Genomic DNA, 16584 nt, shown 5'->3' on the forward strand with positions numbered 1-16584 from the left:
AGCGAGTAATCTATTTTGTTAGCTTTCTGGGAACTGGTTGCCGGTGAGGAAAGGTAGATGTTTTGCAGAACCACTTACCTGTTTCCTCTCTTCGTCGTTTGTATCAAAGTTTTGTGTTTCACTGGACTCGGAGTCTGTCTCAGACACTGAGATGGAACTGGTTACCTCAGCGAAAGACTCTGAGAAGCCCACCTGCCTCCGGCATTTCTCCAGCTCTTCTTCCACTGTCTGACGGACCCTCCTAGCGATCTCTTTCCGGTCCACGGCCATGGATGTTGGGCTGCTAGCAGATCGCTTGTCCCTACCCGGGCTGGGAATGAAGTTTGAGCTGGAGGGGTGGGTCAATGATCCACTTCTCTGAGGTGTCCAGGCCCTTTCAAGACTACTGCTCCTCTCTTTTGCTGCACGTTTGGCCAGTGGTGACTTGGTCTCCACTTCTTTTGGTTTCTCTTTCTTCTTTCTTGGACGCAAAGTAGACACATACTAGAAGAAGATAGGGCAGACATAAAAGAACAACTGTAAACATACAGGTTCTGATGAAGAGAGAGGCATCCCCATAATACTTTTATGCTGTGAAAATACAGACACAGGGATTGAGGAAAGAAGCAAGAAGGAACCTCCACCTGGAAATCACATGTATGAAACAAGGGATGAGATGGATAGTCTTAACTTCAGCCTCTCAACTTGAGTTAATTTTAACTTTCCATTTAGAATGCTAGAACACAACATGGCTCCAATTATACAAATAAGGCTACAAATCACTAAGCCTGTATGAACTTTTCAGTATGCCAGTGAAATCTGTTAAGTTCTGGTATGTCAGGTTATGTGAAATTTCTCAAAATTTTGCACTAGGAGCACACCTCACGTTAAAAAAGTCTTGCAAGATTCCAGTGGGAGACTGGTTTGCACAGAAAATGCCATGCCCAGAGTCTTTTTTTGCTTGAACCATTCTACTGTCAGGGTCTCATGGGACTTTTGTAGGCAAGGTGTGTGCTCACTTGAAAAAATGTCACATAAGGAACAATTTTCTCTGGGAGCATAATTTCGCAAAGCTGTCAAGGAATTTTACAATTACGCACACCTACGGACTCAAGAGCAAAGTCCCAAGGACCATAATAAGACAGAGGATTGTGCTGGCATGAGCAATAATTTTGGGGTTGATTCAGTTGTGCCTTACTGCCCACTTTGGTATGACTTATTCCTCAATTTACAGGAGTAAGTCCCACCTACATATGGAAACAGCATTGTGGATCAGGCCCTTTTTTTTTACTTATCATTACCTTCCACCAACACTTCTCCTTCCCATCAACCACCATCTTGCAATTTTTAATATGATCTAAGGATCAGCCATACAAGTGTGTACTACAGCCCAGCAGAAAGCTGAGTATAACATTTAAGGAGCTAACGGAAGAGAGGCATGCGCCTGCTCACATTGCTGGGCCAGATTCTCTAAAGAACAAATAGTGGGCAACTGTCAGTTTTAGCAGCTATTGCAGAACAGCTCAGAAACTATTCACTACACACCTACCATAGGCTCGGTAACAAAAGGATGAAAATGTAAAACACATTGGTATAATAGAGAAACAGCCCTACACACTAGGGGACCATGCTGTGCGCTGATTCTTAATAGTCAACCCGGTTCACTGCATCAGAATGGACATAAAACAGACACTAACGATTTACTGGAGAGCTTGGAGGGAGTTATGAGAGGTGTTGAAACAGTACTAGTCCTGCAATGAAACGTAAACATGAAAGAGTGATATATTTGAAAGGAGACAGTAAGCAGTCCAGAATGTCAGCCTTTAAGCTTTAAGGAGTAGTACATTCTGGAGATTTTCATAGTGTAGGCCATCCAGCCAAACTCTTGGTGGAGATGGTTTAGGAAGGAGTTGAAGATGAAAAAGTGTTATACCTTTGATCAATGTCTGCTGTGAGGTTTAAGGCCTGAGTCAAAGATAATGCCTAAGCATTTGGGGATTGGATCAGAAGAGGGGGGGGTGTTGTGACATCATCCAATGGGGACCAGCTCTGAACAGAGAAGAGTGGAAATGTAGAAGAGAAGGCTAGGAATAAATATAGGAGGGCTTGACTTTGAAAACGTTAGTTGACATCCATATCATTAAGGCAGGTCTTCAATCAGATAATGTCACTCCTACCTGACTGATTGTGTTTTACTGTATCTTTAGTGTACACCAGTAAGTTCTGGGATGCCTCTCAGAGAATAAGTCGGTAAGTGACAGAAACATACTCCATCCTTGGAAAACTCCATAAAAATATAGGCTTCCATCTGACCAAAGTGACTGCATGCTTGAAGGGTCACTGTGAACCACTCCAGAACTTTACTTATAAAAAAGCAAGAATTAATGGGAAATAGAAATGTCCAGTGATTTATGGTGGTGAAGAGAATGAGATTAAATGGATGTTGAGACATGTCTCAGTTGACCAGAAATGTGGCAGGGGTCCGGAGTGGTTACCGGATTGCATTCCAAGTTTTAATGGTCAAGGAGTTTAAGCAGTTGGGTGTCAACACACTTTCAATTCAGATGAGGTCCATAATGCAGAGCCATGACTGACAAATCATTTGGGTCATGTGTGTCCAGGCAAGATTATTTAATGAGTGGTTGTACTTGGCCAAATTTGAGGCCCAGAGGAAATGAGGCTTGAGCTAGTGAGAGCTGACTCGAGGTTTTTGGGAGTTATTTGATGAAATCAGTAGTAATAACAGCATTGTACCAAGATGTTATTTCATGTTATTTACAAAGCTATAGAAATCATTAAAATACATTTTAGATAACAATGACTTCTTAGAATTTGAATTAGTAAAAAAGTAGGAGTGGGCTGATCTCACAGAGTTTCACTCCCTTGTAAAATCAGCATGAGCAGCCCCAGCTAGTGCGCCAGAGGGTGCTGTTTCTTTCTGCCGCTCAAGTACATTTTCTACTTGAGCAGGAGCTTTCTCAACACAAATGGTGGTGAAATGCCATGATCGCCTGCATTGAGAACTGTCACTGGGAGGCATTCTGGCACTCGATTGTATCACTTGCTTCAACATTGGCGAGCACTGTGTGGGGAAAAACTCAGTCATACGGCAACTGGCTTAGTTTTAACAGAACTCTGCAATTCAGCAGATCACGGATTGGAAAAAACCCTGTAAACTCTGTTGGAGGAGCAGAGTTTATTATTCACACCCATAAAAAAGCTCAGTAATTTCACCAGCTTAGCCAGGCAGTAGGAGAATGGGGAAAGAGGGTTTAAACATATTTGTGTGGAACTTGAAGCAGAGATAATGTGGTCATGGAGGATGGCACATTTTCCTTTAACTTTGTACTTTTAGTATATTTTTTTCTTTTTAATTTAATGGTGATGAGGAGATCTCAGAATGGATTTTTACTCCAGATTCTTTTTGTGACAAACGCATTGGGATTCTTCTCTGAAGGTTGTGGAGCACCAGAGAGACAAGAAGTGAGAGAGTCAAAGACTGTTTCGATGTTGTTGCTATATTTGGAAACCATGGATATATATGAGTTTGTTGCCCAAGTTCTAGGTTTTTGAAGCTTCTGAACTTGATGTAGAAAGAAGGAGTGGGAGGAGTGTGTAATAGAATGAGATGAAGAAAGTGATGAGAACAGTAATAGTAATACCACAGGTAGGTAAGTTGGGGGGAGAGTTGACATCAATAGTATTGATTGCTTGTGAATGGAAGAAGGAAATGTTGTATAAAGTGGGTGGTGATCAGTAAACCATCAAAGGAAGATATGTGGTTGATAAAAGGGTTTTAGCTGCACTATATGAGATGCAGGACAGCTCTCTTATCTTAGTGCAATCTCAGCCCAGTTATCACTATTTAGTTGAGTCACATTTGGAGGATCTAATTAATGTCAAGTGTACTCAGCTCCAGCAATTTATATCTGAGGAGCAGAAAAAGTTTAAGCATTGAAGTTCCACCTATTAATGTGAGCAATTTAAGAGCAAAGATTAGCAGGTTTCAAGATGTGTAACCTAATTGTTTGGTTGGAACACTGGCTCTGAGCTGGAATTGTGACAATTACTGTTCCAACTAGATGAACCATTGTTGGCTGCATTTCTTCTTAGTCAGTAGTTGTTTCAGCCCAATCTGAACCTTTACATGAGAGCAGTGTCTTTCGTTTGCAAGATCTCCAGTATTTTATCACTAAAAGTATTCAGCAGGCTTCAAACAGGGCCACTGTTTTTCTTGTTTTCTTTATTTATCTGGAGGACACAGCCAATAGCATGGCTAAAGAATACTGGCTTTGGCTTAAAGGCCTCCAGAGGGTCACTGAGGATTCTACGTAACACATATTTCCTATAAAGTAGGCATCTGATTCATCCACTTTGTGCTTCAAGAAGACCTCGTTAGTCAGCTGCCAATTGTTGAGTCTCCAGATACCACCTCTACCCAGCTTTGATGCGTGCCCCATTTTGAGGATGATAAATGACTGGTCTTAAATTCCCCTAGGAAGGATGTCTACTTCTGATATGAGGTGAGCAACCACTAGCTGAACCATAAAATAGTATAACCAGGAAAATAATTTGTGAGCATTAGAGAAGAAGGGGTATGCTTGAGGTGAAGGATAGAGGACTTACGAAATATGTCAGAATCAATGAAAAGGCAAAGTCATATAAAGGGTATGGCCCTGAGGCTGGCAGAAAGAGAGGAGTGTCTTTCTAGTATTCCACCTATGATCCCAATCAGAAGAATACCAGAAGAAGTCACAAGAAAGATAAGACTGGGGGTTAGACATATACATTGAGGCACATGAGGGTCTGACCCTCACGTGACCTAAATACAATAAATGTAACACTTGGAAGTGTTCCGCCATACTTGCTGAATAATAAATTCCTTTTTCTAAAAAAGGCAACTTCTTGGTACTCTTTCGTAAAGCCTGCATGCAAGATATTGGACAAATGGCTCCCGAAAAGAATAGAGGGGCCAAAAAAGGTGACTCTCCTGCTAAAGGAGAAGGTTTGGCAATTCACAGTCTTCAGCACTTCACCTCTGTTCATTTTATCATTTAGGCTGTTGATTTTTCTAGAAAGGACTCACAGTTTCAGAGTCTCTAATGCTGTCATCGAGGGTGGGTCATTAATCAGGCTACATTGTAGTGTAGCCCCTGGTAGAGGGACGATCGCAAGACAAAACATCTGTTGCCTGACTCCTAGGTGTTGTAAAGAAATCACTAGAAACATTGTTTATCTCTACACCCATTCACTAGAGGGCTAGGAGAAGAATACAAAGTCCCATACCCCTGGAAAACAGCTTACTAATTTTAAAACTTAGAATAGAGGAACATTCCATTGGACATGACCTGTTTTGGCTTATGCCAATACGACATGAAACACCTACTAGTAAGGAATCCCACACTAATCAATACTGATGAGCAGTTAACCTACCGATCTATTCTTAATAGTTCAGAGATAAACAGTCAAATGCCCCCCACCTCCAAAGCTTGCTTATCAATCTAGATTGGGCAATTCTGGTCACCTGAAGGATCTTGAGTAAAATGATGGCCCTGAAGACCAGCCAGGAAATACGTGGTCGGACTCTGCTCAAAATGTTCCGTACATGGAGTTTGCCTCACAGTGTGTCAGCCAGCCAATAACTTTTATTGTATGATTAATAAAAAATCATTACAATGTCAGCCACAATTCTCTAAAGGGAAGCAATACATGAGAAATGGATAAAAAGCAATACCTGAGTAACACAAGCACATAAAAGGAATTAAAATGCCTTAAGAAAAACAGTATTATCACATTACATTTGATACACTAAAAAGGACTTGAGATTAGCAGCAGACACAGGAGTGCTAGGCGGTTACTTTGGGCCAGATGTTAGCATATTGCAGTATAGTGATCTTAACATCTCTGATATTTGGCGAGATAACATCAGCATATTTTAGGGCCACTGACATGTCCACAGTGCACAGATTAAATAGCAAGGGAGCAAGGAAACAGCCTTGCTTTAATCCATTATTCGTGGTGATTTCCTTCGTTATTACCATTTGGGACAGTTAAACCCTCACCCATGTTGAGGAGTACAAAGATATTATCACAATAAGCAAAATAATAGGGATACCCCAGTTTCCTCCATAAGTTACTCCTGTCTACCAAGGTAAATAACGCAGAGTAATCAACAAAACATGCATAGAGGGAGGATGACTTCTGACTGGTCACTTGGTGAATTAGGTAAGAGAGTGCGACTATCTTGTCCGAGGTTGAATTGCTTGGCCTGCAGCTCTTTTGACAAAATGGAACAATTTAATTAGCTGCCACCTAGCACTCCAGTTCTTTTAAGAGGGCAGGATCATATGCCTTAGCTTCAAAATCTAAAAGGGTGATCAGGCAGTAGTTGGCTGGATTCTGCCCTTGAATATTGGGTGCAAAATTGAGCCCCTCCAGCTCTCTAGTACTTGACTGGTCACTGAGCATGAACAGGATTCTTTGAATAGAGTTATTCGTGAACATTGGTTCCTTGTCTGAAGACTCATCTGGGATACATATTGTGTTTTGCAAGGAAACACATGATGTTTCTGCTACATACAGCTTTTTTACATGCTGTGTCCATAAAGTTTTGTTGATTTCATTATTTCTAGTGCTTTCCTGGCACAGTTTGATTTGATGTATCTCTATAGGTCAGCCTGACAGCATATTCCCATAAGTGAGTATATATGAAACCATTCTTTGTCCCTCTGTTCACTTTTTATAGACCAGACAAGTGGCTTATGTTGTTTTGTTAAGCCTCGCAGTCTTGCGTGCTGGTCAGCCTTGGTTTGCAGGTTGTGTGTTTTTTGCTTTAATTTCCTCAACCTGCAGATGTTCAGCTTGCTTTCCATTATGAGTGTTTTATGGAGAACCTCTTGGGAGCCAGTACAGAGTCTAGAGTTAAATTGATAACCTTAATAATGGACCCCCATTTGGCCAGCAGATGTTTGCCACTATGATTCGAAAGGGACAGACCATTGACAGAGTTCCAGATTATAGGTTTTTCCAAGGAGAGTGCACCCCATTTTATTCTCCGGTTTAGTGTAGAGTTTTGTTGCCTTGTGAGGGGCCCAACAGTATTTGGCATTCACGCTTGGATAAGGTGAGGTTCAATACTGTGCGAAGTGGGAGGCAGTCGCTCTCTTGTAATGAGAGGATTTCAAAGCTCTCCAAATGCTCGATGATTTTGGCTAAGGCGAAAAAGTAATCAAACGTGCTTATTCCCTCAAATGTTTTTGGACACTTTGGTGGCACTTGTGATTTTTCAACTATGTGCTGAATGGACTTGTGCCCATGTTTATTTAGGAAACTTTGGAGCAAGTCAGTTGGGGAGTGTGTTGGCAGACAACCAACCGAGGTCACTCCCAATGGATGCAGGTTAAAGTGCCCGTAGATTATCATGTCATAATTAACATGGTCACATAACATTATGTCTACTTTGTTACATAGCTGAGTCAACATTTCCGCTTGCTATGAGACTAAATAATTAAAACAGAGGTTAATCAGAAACATCCTTATTCGAGAGTTCTTTGCTTTAAGACCGTCCAGTGTAATCAGTTGTACCATTTCATCTGGGGTGGGTATTTCTTTGACTTTCAGTTCCAAGCCAACATTGCGATATATAGAAAGGCCTCCCAAAACTATTGTTTTTGTTGCCATCCTGCGTAACCCAGGGATGGTTATTGAACTTGTTGACCCTGTTTCTTGGAGGGAAAGTAAATCAGCGTTCATTAAGAGTGAGCTTACAGATGAAGAATTTAATAGTCTTGACAGCGTCAACATTCCATGACAGTATCTTTAGATGTTGATGTCTTTCTGGGGCATAGTTACTGATGCTAGGAGCAGTTCTGAGTAACACTTGACAGGGCAGGCAGTATTCAGCTCCAATCTGTTATATGCTTCCCCTAGGTGATTCTTTGGCAACTCTCCTAGTTGGGCCACTTATGGTTGAATAAGGCCAGGCTATATGCATATTTCCTTGGGGTAGGTTTTATTGCGAGTGCCCAATACCCCTTAAAGCGCTGTATGAATGAGCTGTAGAGTTTGACAGTACGTTTGGTGTTTCAGTGGGGCTGGGTACTTCGGAGCTGTACTTTTTGATATCCTGTTACCGCATTACTCAAAGATCAACCTACACACCAGTATTACTTCTGCCAAGAGGGTCGATTTTAGTGTTAGTATTGTTGATTCTCTGCCATTGTTGCACTCCAGCACAACTTTAAACTCAACACTCAAGATGTCTTCAGAGGTGATGTTTAATAGATTTGGGATTGCCTGAAACAATCATTACGGTTCAGAATGTCGTGGTTCCACTTTGATGGATATTGTGTTGTGAACACCAGCTTTGTTTGCCTGAAGTCTTCTGGGGATTTGCTGGAAGGGCAATAGTTGCTGATTTGGGCAGCCTTACCTTGTCTGTTGGAATTCCACCGAGTCTATCAAGCAAAGTCACCTTTCCATGTGGTTGTTCTCTTTTTTGAGTAGCTGTGCTGGAGTGCGACTGCTCTCTCAGCTGGTCACGAGTTTTAGAGAGTAGTGGTTGTACAAACTCTAAATGAGGGCTAGGTACAGAAGGCGTTGCTGAGTCGCGTTGGGCGACAGTGGAACATGTTCCATGTTCGAGTGAAGAGTGCGCTAATGGTGGAGGTCCTAGTGGTTGAGTCCAGCTTCACTCTTCTCTAACTCTCTTTCCTTGAACATGGGATATACACTAGGGGAATTGTTGTCAGGTGTCTTTTGATCCTTTGAGTGTTGAGTTAGGAGTCAATCTTTAGCTGGTTTGTTTTTGGCCTGATTTATGCTCCTTTTTTGTTTTCTTCGAGAGAGCTGTGGTCCATCGGTTCTCTGTGGGGTCTGTTTTACAGTTACTAGTTCCTAGTGAAACAGTTTCCTCGGATTCCAGTTCGGATGCTGTGGAATGCTGAAGGGCTATCTTGCAAGTATATTCTACTTGAATAACAAGAGAGTTAGTTTGTTGGTCCAGTTATATTACAGCCTCGCGGGATTGCAAGACTGCTGTTGCCACTGCTTTGCCCCTTTGATCGCTTTTATAGTTGTCTCTTGTCTCTACGGACCCATTCCCAATGTCTATTAATGTGTGCTGAAGTGATGAAGAGCTACTTTTTGCTACAGATTGAAAAATAAGTTTCAGGTCCAGTATCACTGAGTTTAGGATCTCAGACGGGGTGCATCATTTTCCCGCTATCAGATGGCAGGCATACGAAGCACATAAGATGTTGTCTTTTCTAACTGAGTTAGGACTCCATTTGGCTATTGATTTAGCTACAGCTTGTATTAGGCCAAGTAGCAATTCCAAATTATCTGACTGGCAAGTTAGGGCATTTATTGTAGCAATTAAGGTGGCATTAAGACAGTAGATTACTTTGCTCACTGTGATTTTGGATGATATGCTGTATGGGTTTTTTCTGTTCGCTTGGGCTCCCTATGAACATTTGGTCTTGTGATGGTGGTGGTTGGGGATTTTGTTGCTGGACATCTGCATCTGCATTGGTTGTCGCACCGTTGTGGCCCTCAATACATAGGATGGGTCTGTGGGAGGCACGAAGTGAGGCCTGGTCCCACTGTTGCCACTCAGTGCCAGCTGTCTCTTTTGACTTTGGGTTACCTCCACTGGTGACCTGCAATTGAAAGCCACTGTTTTTCACTCCGGAGATATGAATCTGAGCAACCGAAGTGATGGTACTTGGCATTATCAGAGGAATAGTTGTCATGTGGGGCTGAGAATCAATGTTGAGAGAGCAGGTGTTTTGCACACAAGGGGTGCTAGCAAGAGTGCCGGCAGTGTTAATAGTAGAATTTATAAGGCTATCTCCCAACTGATCCTGTAATCCCACCACTCCTGCGGGCGGGACACTCAACATGGTTCCCGTAGTAAGCCGTGGTGAGAAGGATGGTGACAGCCCAGAAAAACCTGAAGTGTCAGGTAACACACCAGAAACCAGGGGAGGAGGCAGGGTGACACCGAGAAGAGAGGACAACAAGGAAGACGCAAGAGCGGAGAGGGTGTGCCCAAATTCTAAGGAAGCGGAAGTTCGTATGCACATCGAGGGGAGAAGAGCAAGGCCAGCCCTGCAGGACCACAAAGGAGTAGTGAAGGAAGAGACCGCACCACCGGAAGTCACAAGAGAAGAGAAACCGCCTTGTGGCACCACGGGCCGGTCCTGCCATCCCAAAGGAAGAGAGGGAGGTGAGATTCCTTCTGCCATGACCCTGGAGCGTCGTGGCTCCAGGCAAGAGTTTCTATTGAATTTTCTCCCTTTTGGGAGGTGGTGGACAGAGAACAAATAACTGAGGCACATCTTTATTTTGATCATATAACGGGCACTTCCACTGATACCCTGGGTGATTAGGTGACAGCTCAGTGAGGAGCTTATTTTGAGGCAGCCTAACATTTTTTTTTCTTTATTTTTGAGAGACGGCTTCTCTCCCCCCCCCCCTTGCCTGTTGAACCTGGACGGGAAGATTGCTCAACAGAAGGATAAGAATTCCTGGGAGAAGGAAGCTTCCTGGACGCAGAGTGAAGAACTAGCGTTATTTGAACTGTTTTCCTGTTACACTTCCTAATTTTGAGACGGCTGTTGGAAAATACTATAGCCTGCTAATTGATAAACACGTTCCACCCACTTTGTCCTGGGCTTCCCATATGTACTAGTGACCACAGTGGCGTCAGAAGTGGAATACCGTCAATTACTGTTATGACCCAACCCATCACCTTGGAGCCCATGGTCACCCAGTTAGCCGAGGGCCAAAGACACCTGTAATTGGTGCTAGAACAACAGAACCAAAACGCCCAGAAAGAGCGAGAAGCCTAGAGAGACTGGGACATGACCAAGAATATTATAGGATAAATTCCGTAAGGAACGCTGGATGACAGGTGACAGACCCAGGGCCCTCTGTTATCGAATTAAGGATCTAGGGGATAGTTGGTTACGCCACAACTCTGCTTTTGTAGAAGAAATCACGGAAAAAAGATATCTGGAGCAGTTCCTTGAAGCTCCACCAACCAACACCAGTACATGGGCAAAACAACACCCCCACCTGACAGTACAGTACACTCTTGAGTTAGTTTGTGCATACCATAGATCACTGGAATTTAGAGTGCACCCTGCAAAAGCTCCTTCTAGTGTTCAAAGAACCCATACCTGACCAGGGGGAAATTAGACCCCTGTAATAAACAAAACATCAGGAAAATCTCCCATAAACCCTTTCAGTACTCCAACAGGACCTCAATGTTTCCGCTGTTCAGAGTGGGGCCATATTGCCATAAACCGCCAGCTCAAGAGTGAAGGGGCAGAACCTATGGAAGTAGGCTTGTCCCGGGCAGAGTGTTGCTCACCGGGGACACCAGGGAACGCTATAACAGAACTATTTGCTTGAAAAGTAGGCTTGTAGAGACCCTGTTAGATGCAGGTTGCCACCACACCATTGTCTGTAGAGAATTGGTCCCTCTCAACTACATTTTAGACAAAGAACAGATACAAGTCTCGTGTGCATTATGACGTACAATGGTATCCTTTAGCAGAAGTCCTACTAGAAGTAGATAGGGACCCACAGGTGCGAAAGATAGGAGTAGTACCAGCCTTTTTTGAGAAAGTCCTCCTTGGCACTGATCTCCCCTACTTCGACGAATATTTAGCCAAAGTCACTAATAGTACACAACATTCTGAGTGGTTGTGCAAGTACCCCTTGCCTATAATTGATATACCCTTTTGGCAGGTGGGGATGGATTTGGTAGGGCCTCTTCTATCCTCCGCACGAGGCCATCAGTATATACTAGTCTTGGTGGACTATGCTACGCGTTATCTGGAGGCCATTCCCCTAACCAGCATGACCACTCTATTGTGCCGTTCTTTTCACGGGTAGGGTTTCCTCACAAATTACTGACTGACCAATGGACCACCTTTATGCCCTGGTTAATGAAGGAAGTCTGTAAGCTCCTTGGAGTCTGTCAGATTCGAACGGCTGTATACCATCCACTAATAGACGGTCTGGTGGAACGGTATAACAGAACTATAAAAACAATTCTGAGGAAGGTTATCATAGAAACAGGGAAAGACTGGGATCACAAACTCCCTCTTCTCATGTTTGCAATCAGGACTCACAAACAAAAGTCCATGAGGTTCAGCCCCTTTGAATTAGTATTTGGGGGAAAACCTTGTACTCTCTCAGAAACAGCAGTGGTCCGTGCAGGTAACAGTGGTGGGGCGGTGGGGCCAGGTGGGGGGGGATTCCGATGGAAGATGCAGAGGGAAATTTATCAATTATTTAATTTTCCCTCTGTATCTTCCCTCGAAATTGCCCCCCACCTGGCCCCACTGCTGTTACCTGCACAGACTGCAGCTGTTTAGAAATGGCAGCCAAAGAATGTACTGAGGAAGAAGACGAAGGAAAGCCATTGCTGGGGCCTACCACCTCACTAAAAGAAAACCTTATCCACACTCTGGGAAAAGGTACACCTTCATATGGAGAAAGCACAACAAAAACAGAAGTTATAATATGTCCAGGGTACTAAGTTAAGAGAATTGAAAGAAAGAGATAAGGTGCTAATTCTTTAACCCAACTCGGGAAAAAAACTTTTAGTGACTTGGCAAGGAACTTATATAGTCACAAAAAAGTTAACACCTATTACGTGCCAAGTTGCTGTTCCACAAACAGGACCTGGTGGACACGTTTACCTTATTAACCTGTTAAAAAATGGGAAGGTCCTAGTCCTCAGAGAAAAAAAACACTTTGAAGCGGTAAACCATATTACTCTTACAAAACCTATAGAGATACCCCTCCTGCCCATGGACGAGGTGAAGTAAGAAAGACTACACATTGGGGAAAGCTAACTCAGGCCCGGAAGAAGCAGTTGTATGACACATTAGACCGCTTCCCAGGATTAAGCTCTAGCAGACTAGGATGTACCTCTCCAGTCCCACATGACATAAAGACAGAAACAAGGAAGGTGATAAAACTGAGACCATACCGGATTCCGTCAGCAAGACAACAGGCCGTACAACAAGAAGTAGACGCCATGTTGCAAGCTGATATTATTGAACCCTCCCATAGCAACTAGTGTTCACCTATTGAACTTGTATCCAAACCTGACGTGAGTCTTAGGTTCTGTAGAGACTTTTACCAACTAAACATCCACTTGAACTTTGACAATTACCCTATGTATCAAGTAGACAAGCCTATAGAAAGGCTAGGAGGAGCAAGAGTGATGTCCATTATCGAACACTTAGTCCAGCTGCAAAGGAAAAAACAGCTTTTTCTACACCCTCCGGCCTGTACCATTTTAAATTCATGTCATTTAGCCTTCCTGGCACCCCAGCCACTTTTCAGAGATTGGTGGATGTCTTATTAAAAGCCCATCAACAATACTCTGTAGCCTACCTTGATGATATTGTTGTATATAGCCCCTATTGGGAAACACATAAGCAACACTTAAATCAGATCTTCTTCTCATTACACCAAGCCGGACTCACACTGAACCCAAACAAACTATCCTTGCCACTGACCGCATAGAGTACTTAGGATACTCTATACATGATGGCACCTTACAGCCTCAACACAACAAGCTGGAGACTATAGAAAACATACCCCGACCTAAAACTAAGAAAGAAGCGCAAGTGTTCCTTGGCCTGGTAGGATATATGGGAGATTGATTCCCCAATCCTCCGAAATAGCCTCTCCTCTCACAGACTTGCTTACACATCAACATCCAAACACCAAAATAAACTGGACTACCATTCAGAAACATAGCTTTCAAACATTGAAGTCCCTTTTATGCCACGCCCCTGACTGACATGTCCAGACTTTAAGAAACCCTTTGTTCTACTGACAGATGCATCAGACCAGGGTTTAGGAGCCATACTGTCTCAGCATGACCCTCAAGGACACCTCTGACCTGTTCTATATCTTAGTCGAAAGTTGCTCCTTCAGGAAAAGCACTATGCAACCATGGAGAAAGAATGTTTAGCCATCAAATGGGCCATGGAAGCACTGCAATATTATTTGTTGGGGCGTACTTTTCGTCTCATAACTGACCACGCTTCTTTGACTTGGCTCGCCACCCACAAGGAAACTAACCCAAAAATACTTTGTTGGTTTTTGTCTTTACAACCTTTCTCTTTTCAGGCCCTCCAAGCTCCAGGGAAGTCCCAAGGGAACGTGGACTTTCTGTCTTGGTATCAGTTTCAGTATGTCCGAACATCCATATCTGGTGGGAGGGCAGTGTAATCCCATCACACCTGCAGGTGGCACCCTCAACATGACTCCTGTAGTAAGCCGCAGTGACAAGGTGACCACCCAGAAAACATGACGGCGTCAGGTAATGCACCGGAAACAATGGGAAGAAGCGGCGCAACACCAAGAAGAGAGGACGACAATGAAGATGTCAGAATGGAGAGCGTGTGCCCTGAGTCCAAGAAAGCGGAAGTTTGAAAACACAAAGAGGTGAGAGGAGCGAGGCCAGCCCTGCAGGGCGTGAAGGAGTAGTGAAAGAAGAGACCACACCGCCAGAAATCACAAGAGAAGAGGAACCACCTAGAGGCAACACAAGAGGGCTGTGGCTCCAGGAAAGTGTCTTTATTGCATTTTCTCACTTTTGGGAGGCAGCAGACAGAGTATCAATAATCGAGGCACATCTTTCTTTTGATCACATGAAGGGCACCCCCACTGATACCCTGGGCGACAAGGTGACGGCTCAGAAGGGGCTTATTTTGAGGGAGCCTAACAGATTATTTGTTTTGTGTTTATTTTTGAGGGACGACTTCTCCCCTCCCCCCTTTACCTGGTTGGACCTGGATGGGAGGATTGCTCAACAGAAGGATAAGAATTCCTGGGAAAAGGAAGCTTCCCGGACACAGAGAGAAGGAACTAGCGTTGTTTGGACTGTTTCCCTGATACACTTCCTAATTTTGAGATGGTTGTTGGAACATCCTATAGCCTGCTAATTAATAAACACATTCCACCCCACTTTGGCCTGGGCCTCCCATATGTACTAGTTACCATAGATCCTTTCCCACTGCCTGAGTTGTGAGGTCGATCTCCACCAGCATACTGTTGGAGAGGCTGTCTGAGAAAATGTCAATAATTGTATTGTCTCCCCTCCACCGGGGAAGAACTGAGTTGTATTTGCAGTTTTGTTCAGGGAGCGGGGTTATAAGCAATATTGCATCTTTCATTGGGCTAGCCACAGCTGCAAGGTCCTTTGTAAGGTCCACAGGGTCCCATTGTTGGCTTAGATCAGGGTTATGAGGCCGAGGTGGTTTCTTCTTGACAAGGTCGTCTGTCAAGGTTTTCTTCCTGGGCGCTGACTTACTGCACGTTATAATTGCTCCTTACTTTATTGCTTCACATCACTGTAGATGTAAGTGTGGGTGAGCATGGTGAGCATGCCATGCCACAAGTGACCCCCTCATCATTGGAGGCACTCTTGGTGCTCTCAGTGCCAGCTGCACTGGTTGTTTGGGGGATTTGTGCTTCAGCTTGTACCTTCTTCATTAATAGGGTCCTTGCTGCTGTAACTTGCCATGTGTTTTTTGCCATTGCGTTAGAGCGCCATGGATAGATTAGTCTGTGCAACAGCTGCCTCCCCAGAAGAAAAGTACTAAATGCTTGCTGAAATCTTTTAGTGGACCTTTGGTTATCCTTTGTGTCAGTTGAGGCATAAAGTTTGTCTCAGAGTGTGTTTTTCATGGGAGTCCTCTGAACTCTGCTTCTGGTTCTGCAGAAGACTTCTCCTCCATGCACTTGTCTTCTGAGCCTTGGGTTGCAGAGCCGCTGTGTGTCCCCAAAAGTGCAAATCTTACGAGTATGTTGGTGTGGGTCAGATCTCATCTCTCAGTCACCCATTCTCTAGTGGCCTTTGGGGTCTCAAAGAAAAAGAATTTTGATTGGAAGAGTACATTTAACTTAGAAAGGTAGAGCAATGTGTGGCATTGGTCGACAATTTAAAGTTGTTGTTTTACCTCTTCAAAAGAATTATGCTGGAGGTGTGCCAGTCCGGAAACATCTGATGTGATTAAAATTGAATTGAAAGTTATCTCCTAGCTGTCTGCATGATCTCTTCCTGATCTTTAGTAATGGAGAATTCTAGTGATCATAGTTCTGGAGGTGGCCCAGATGGAAGATTTGAAACAAGAAATACGCTATAATGAAGCATGTTTACAGCAGCCCAGGAGTATGAAACCTCTAATCCAATGCCCTAGGAACCGCTCAGTATAATTCCCCTCCCTTGACCATGAGAGTTTTGCACCCAGCCTGGCTATCTGTATCCTCCACCTAACTCTTGATGTCTGGATGAGGTCGTCAGCCAGCATATGAGGTCTTGATCTGTTAGATTGAGTGTTCTAGTTGAGATACATGCCCTTCAGCCTCTTTCACCCTCTAGTCTATGTTTCTTAGGTCCTGTCTCAACAGTGCAACTTCAAGGATTACCTTGCCAATGTTGGATGCAGGACATCACAGGAAGTGTTAATGACTTGTATGGTATGTCTGTACAGGAGAGAATACCCGCTGTTTTTACCTGGGAAAGAGTGTGTCTGAGGCAGTCATAGGAATCCAGCAGCATTCCTT

General features: G+C 43.7%; 1 protein-coding gene across 1 annotated transcript in view; it reads right to left on the reverse strand.

Moving 5' to 3' along the window:
• Nucleotides 1–16584, reverse strand: part of PPEF2 (protein phosphatase with EF-hand domain 2) — a 279426-nt gene that overhangs the window by 158715 nt on the left and 104127 nt on the right. The window contains exon 12 of the mRNA XM_078677865.1: nucleotides 79–483. Within this exon, the coding sequence (XP_078533991.1) occupies nucleotides 79–483 (405 nt within the window). The remainder of the gene's footprint in view (nucleotides 1–78; nucleotides 484–16584) is intronic.

This window comes from Lissotriton helveticus, chromosome 2_1, assembly GCF_964261635.1.
Source record: "Lissotriton helveticus chromosome 2_1, aLisHel1.1, whole genome shotgun sequence".
Lineage (NCBI taxonomy): Eukaryota > Metazoa > Chordata > Amphibia > Caudata > Salamandridae > Lissotriton > Lissotriton helveticus.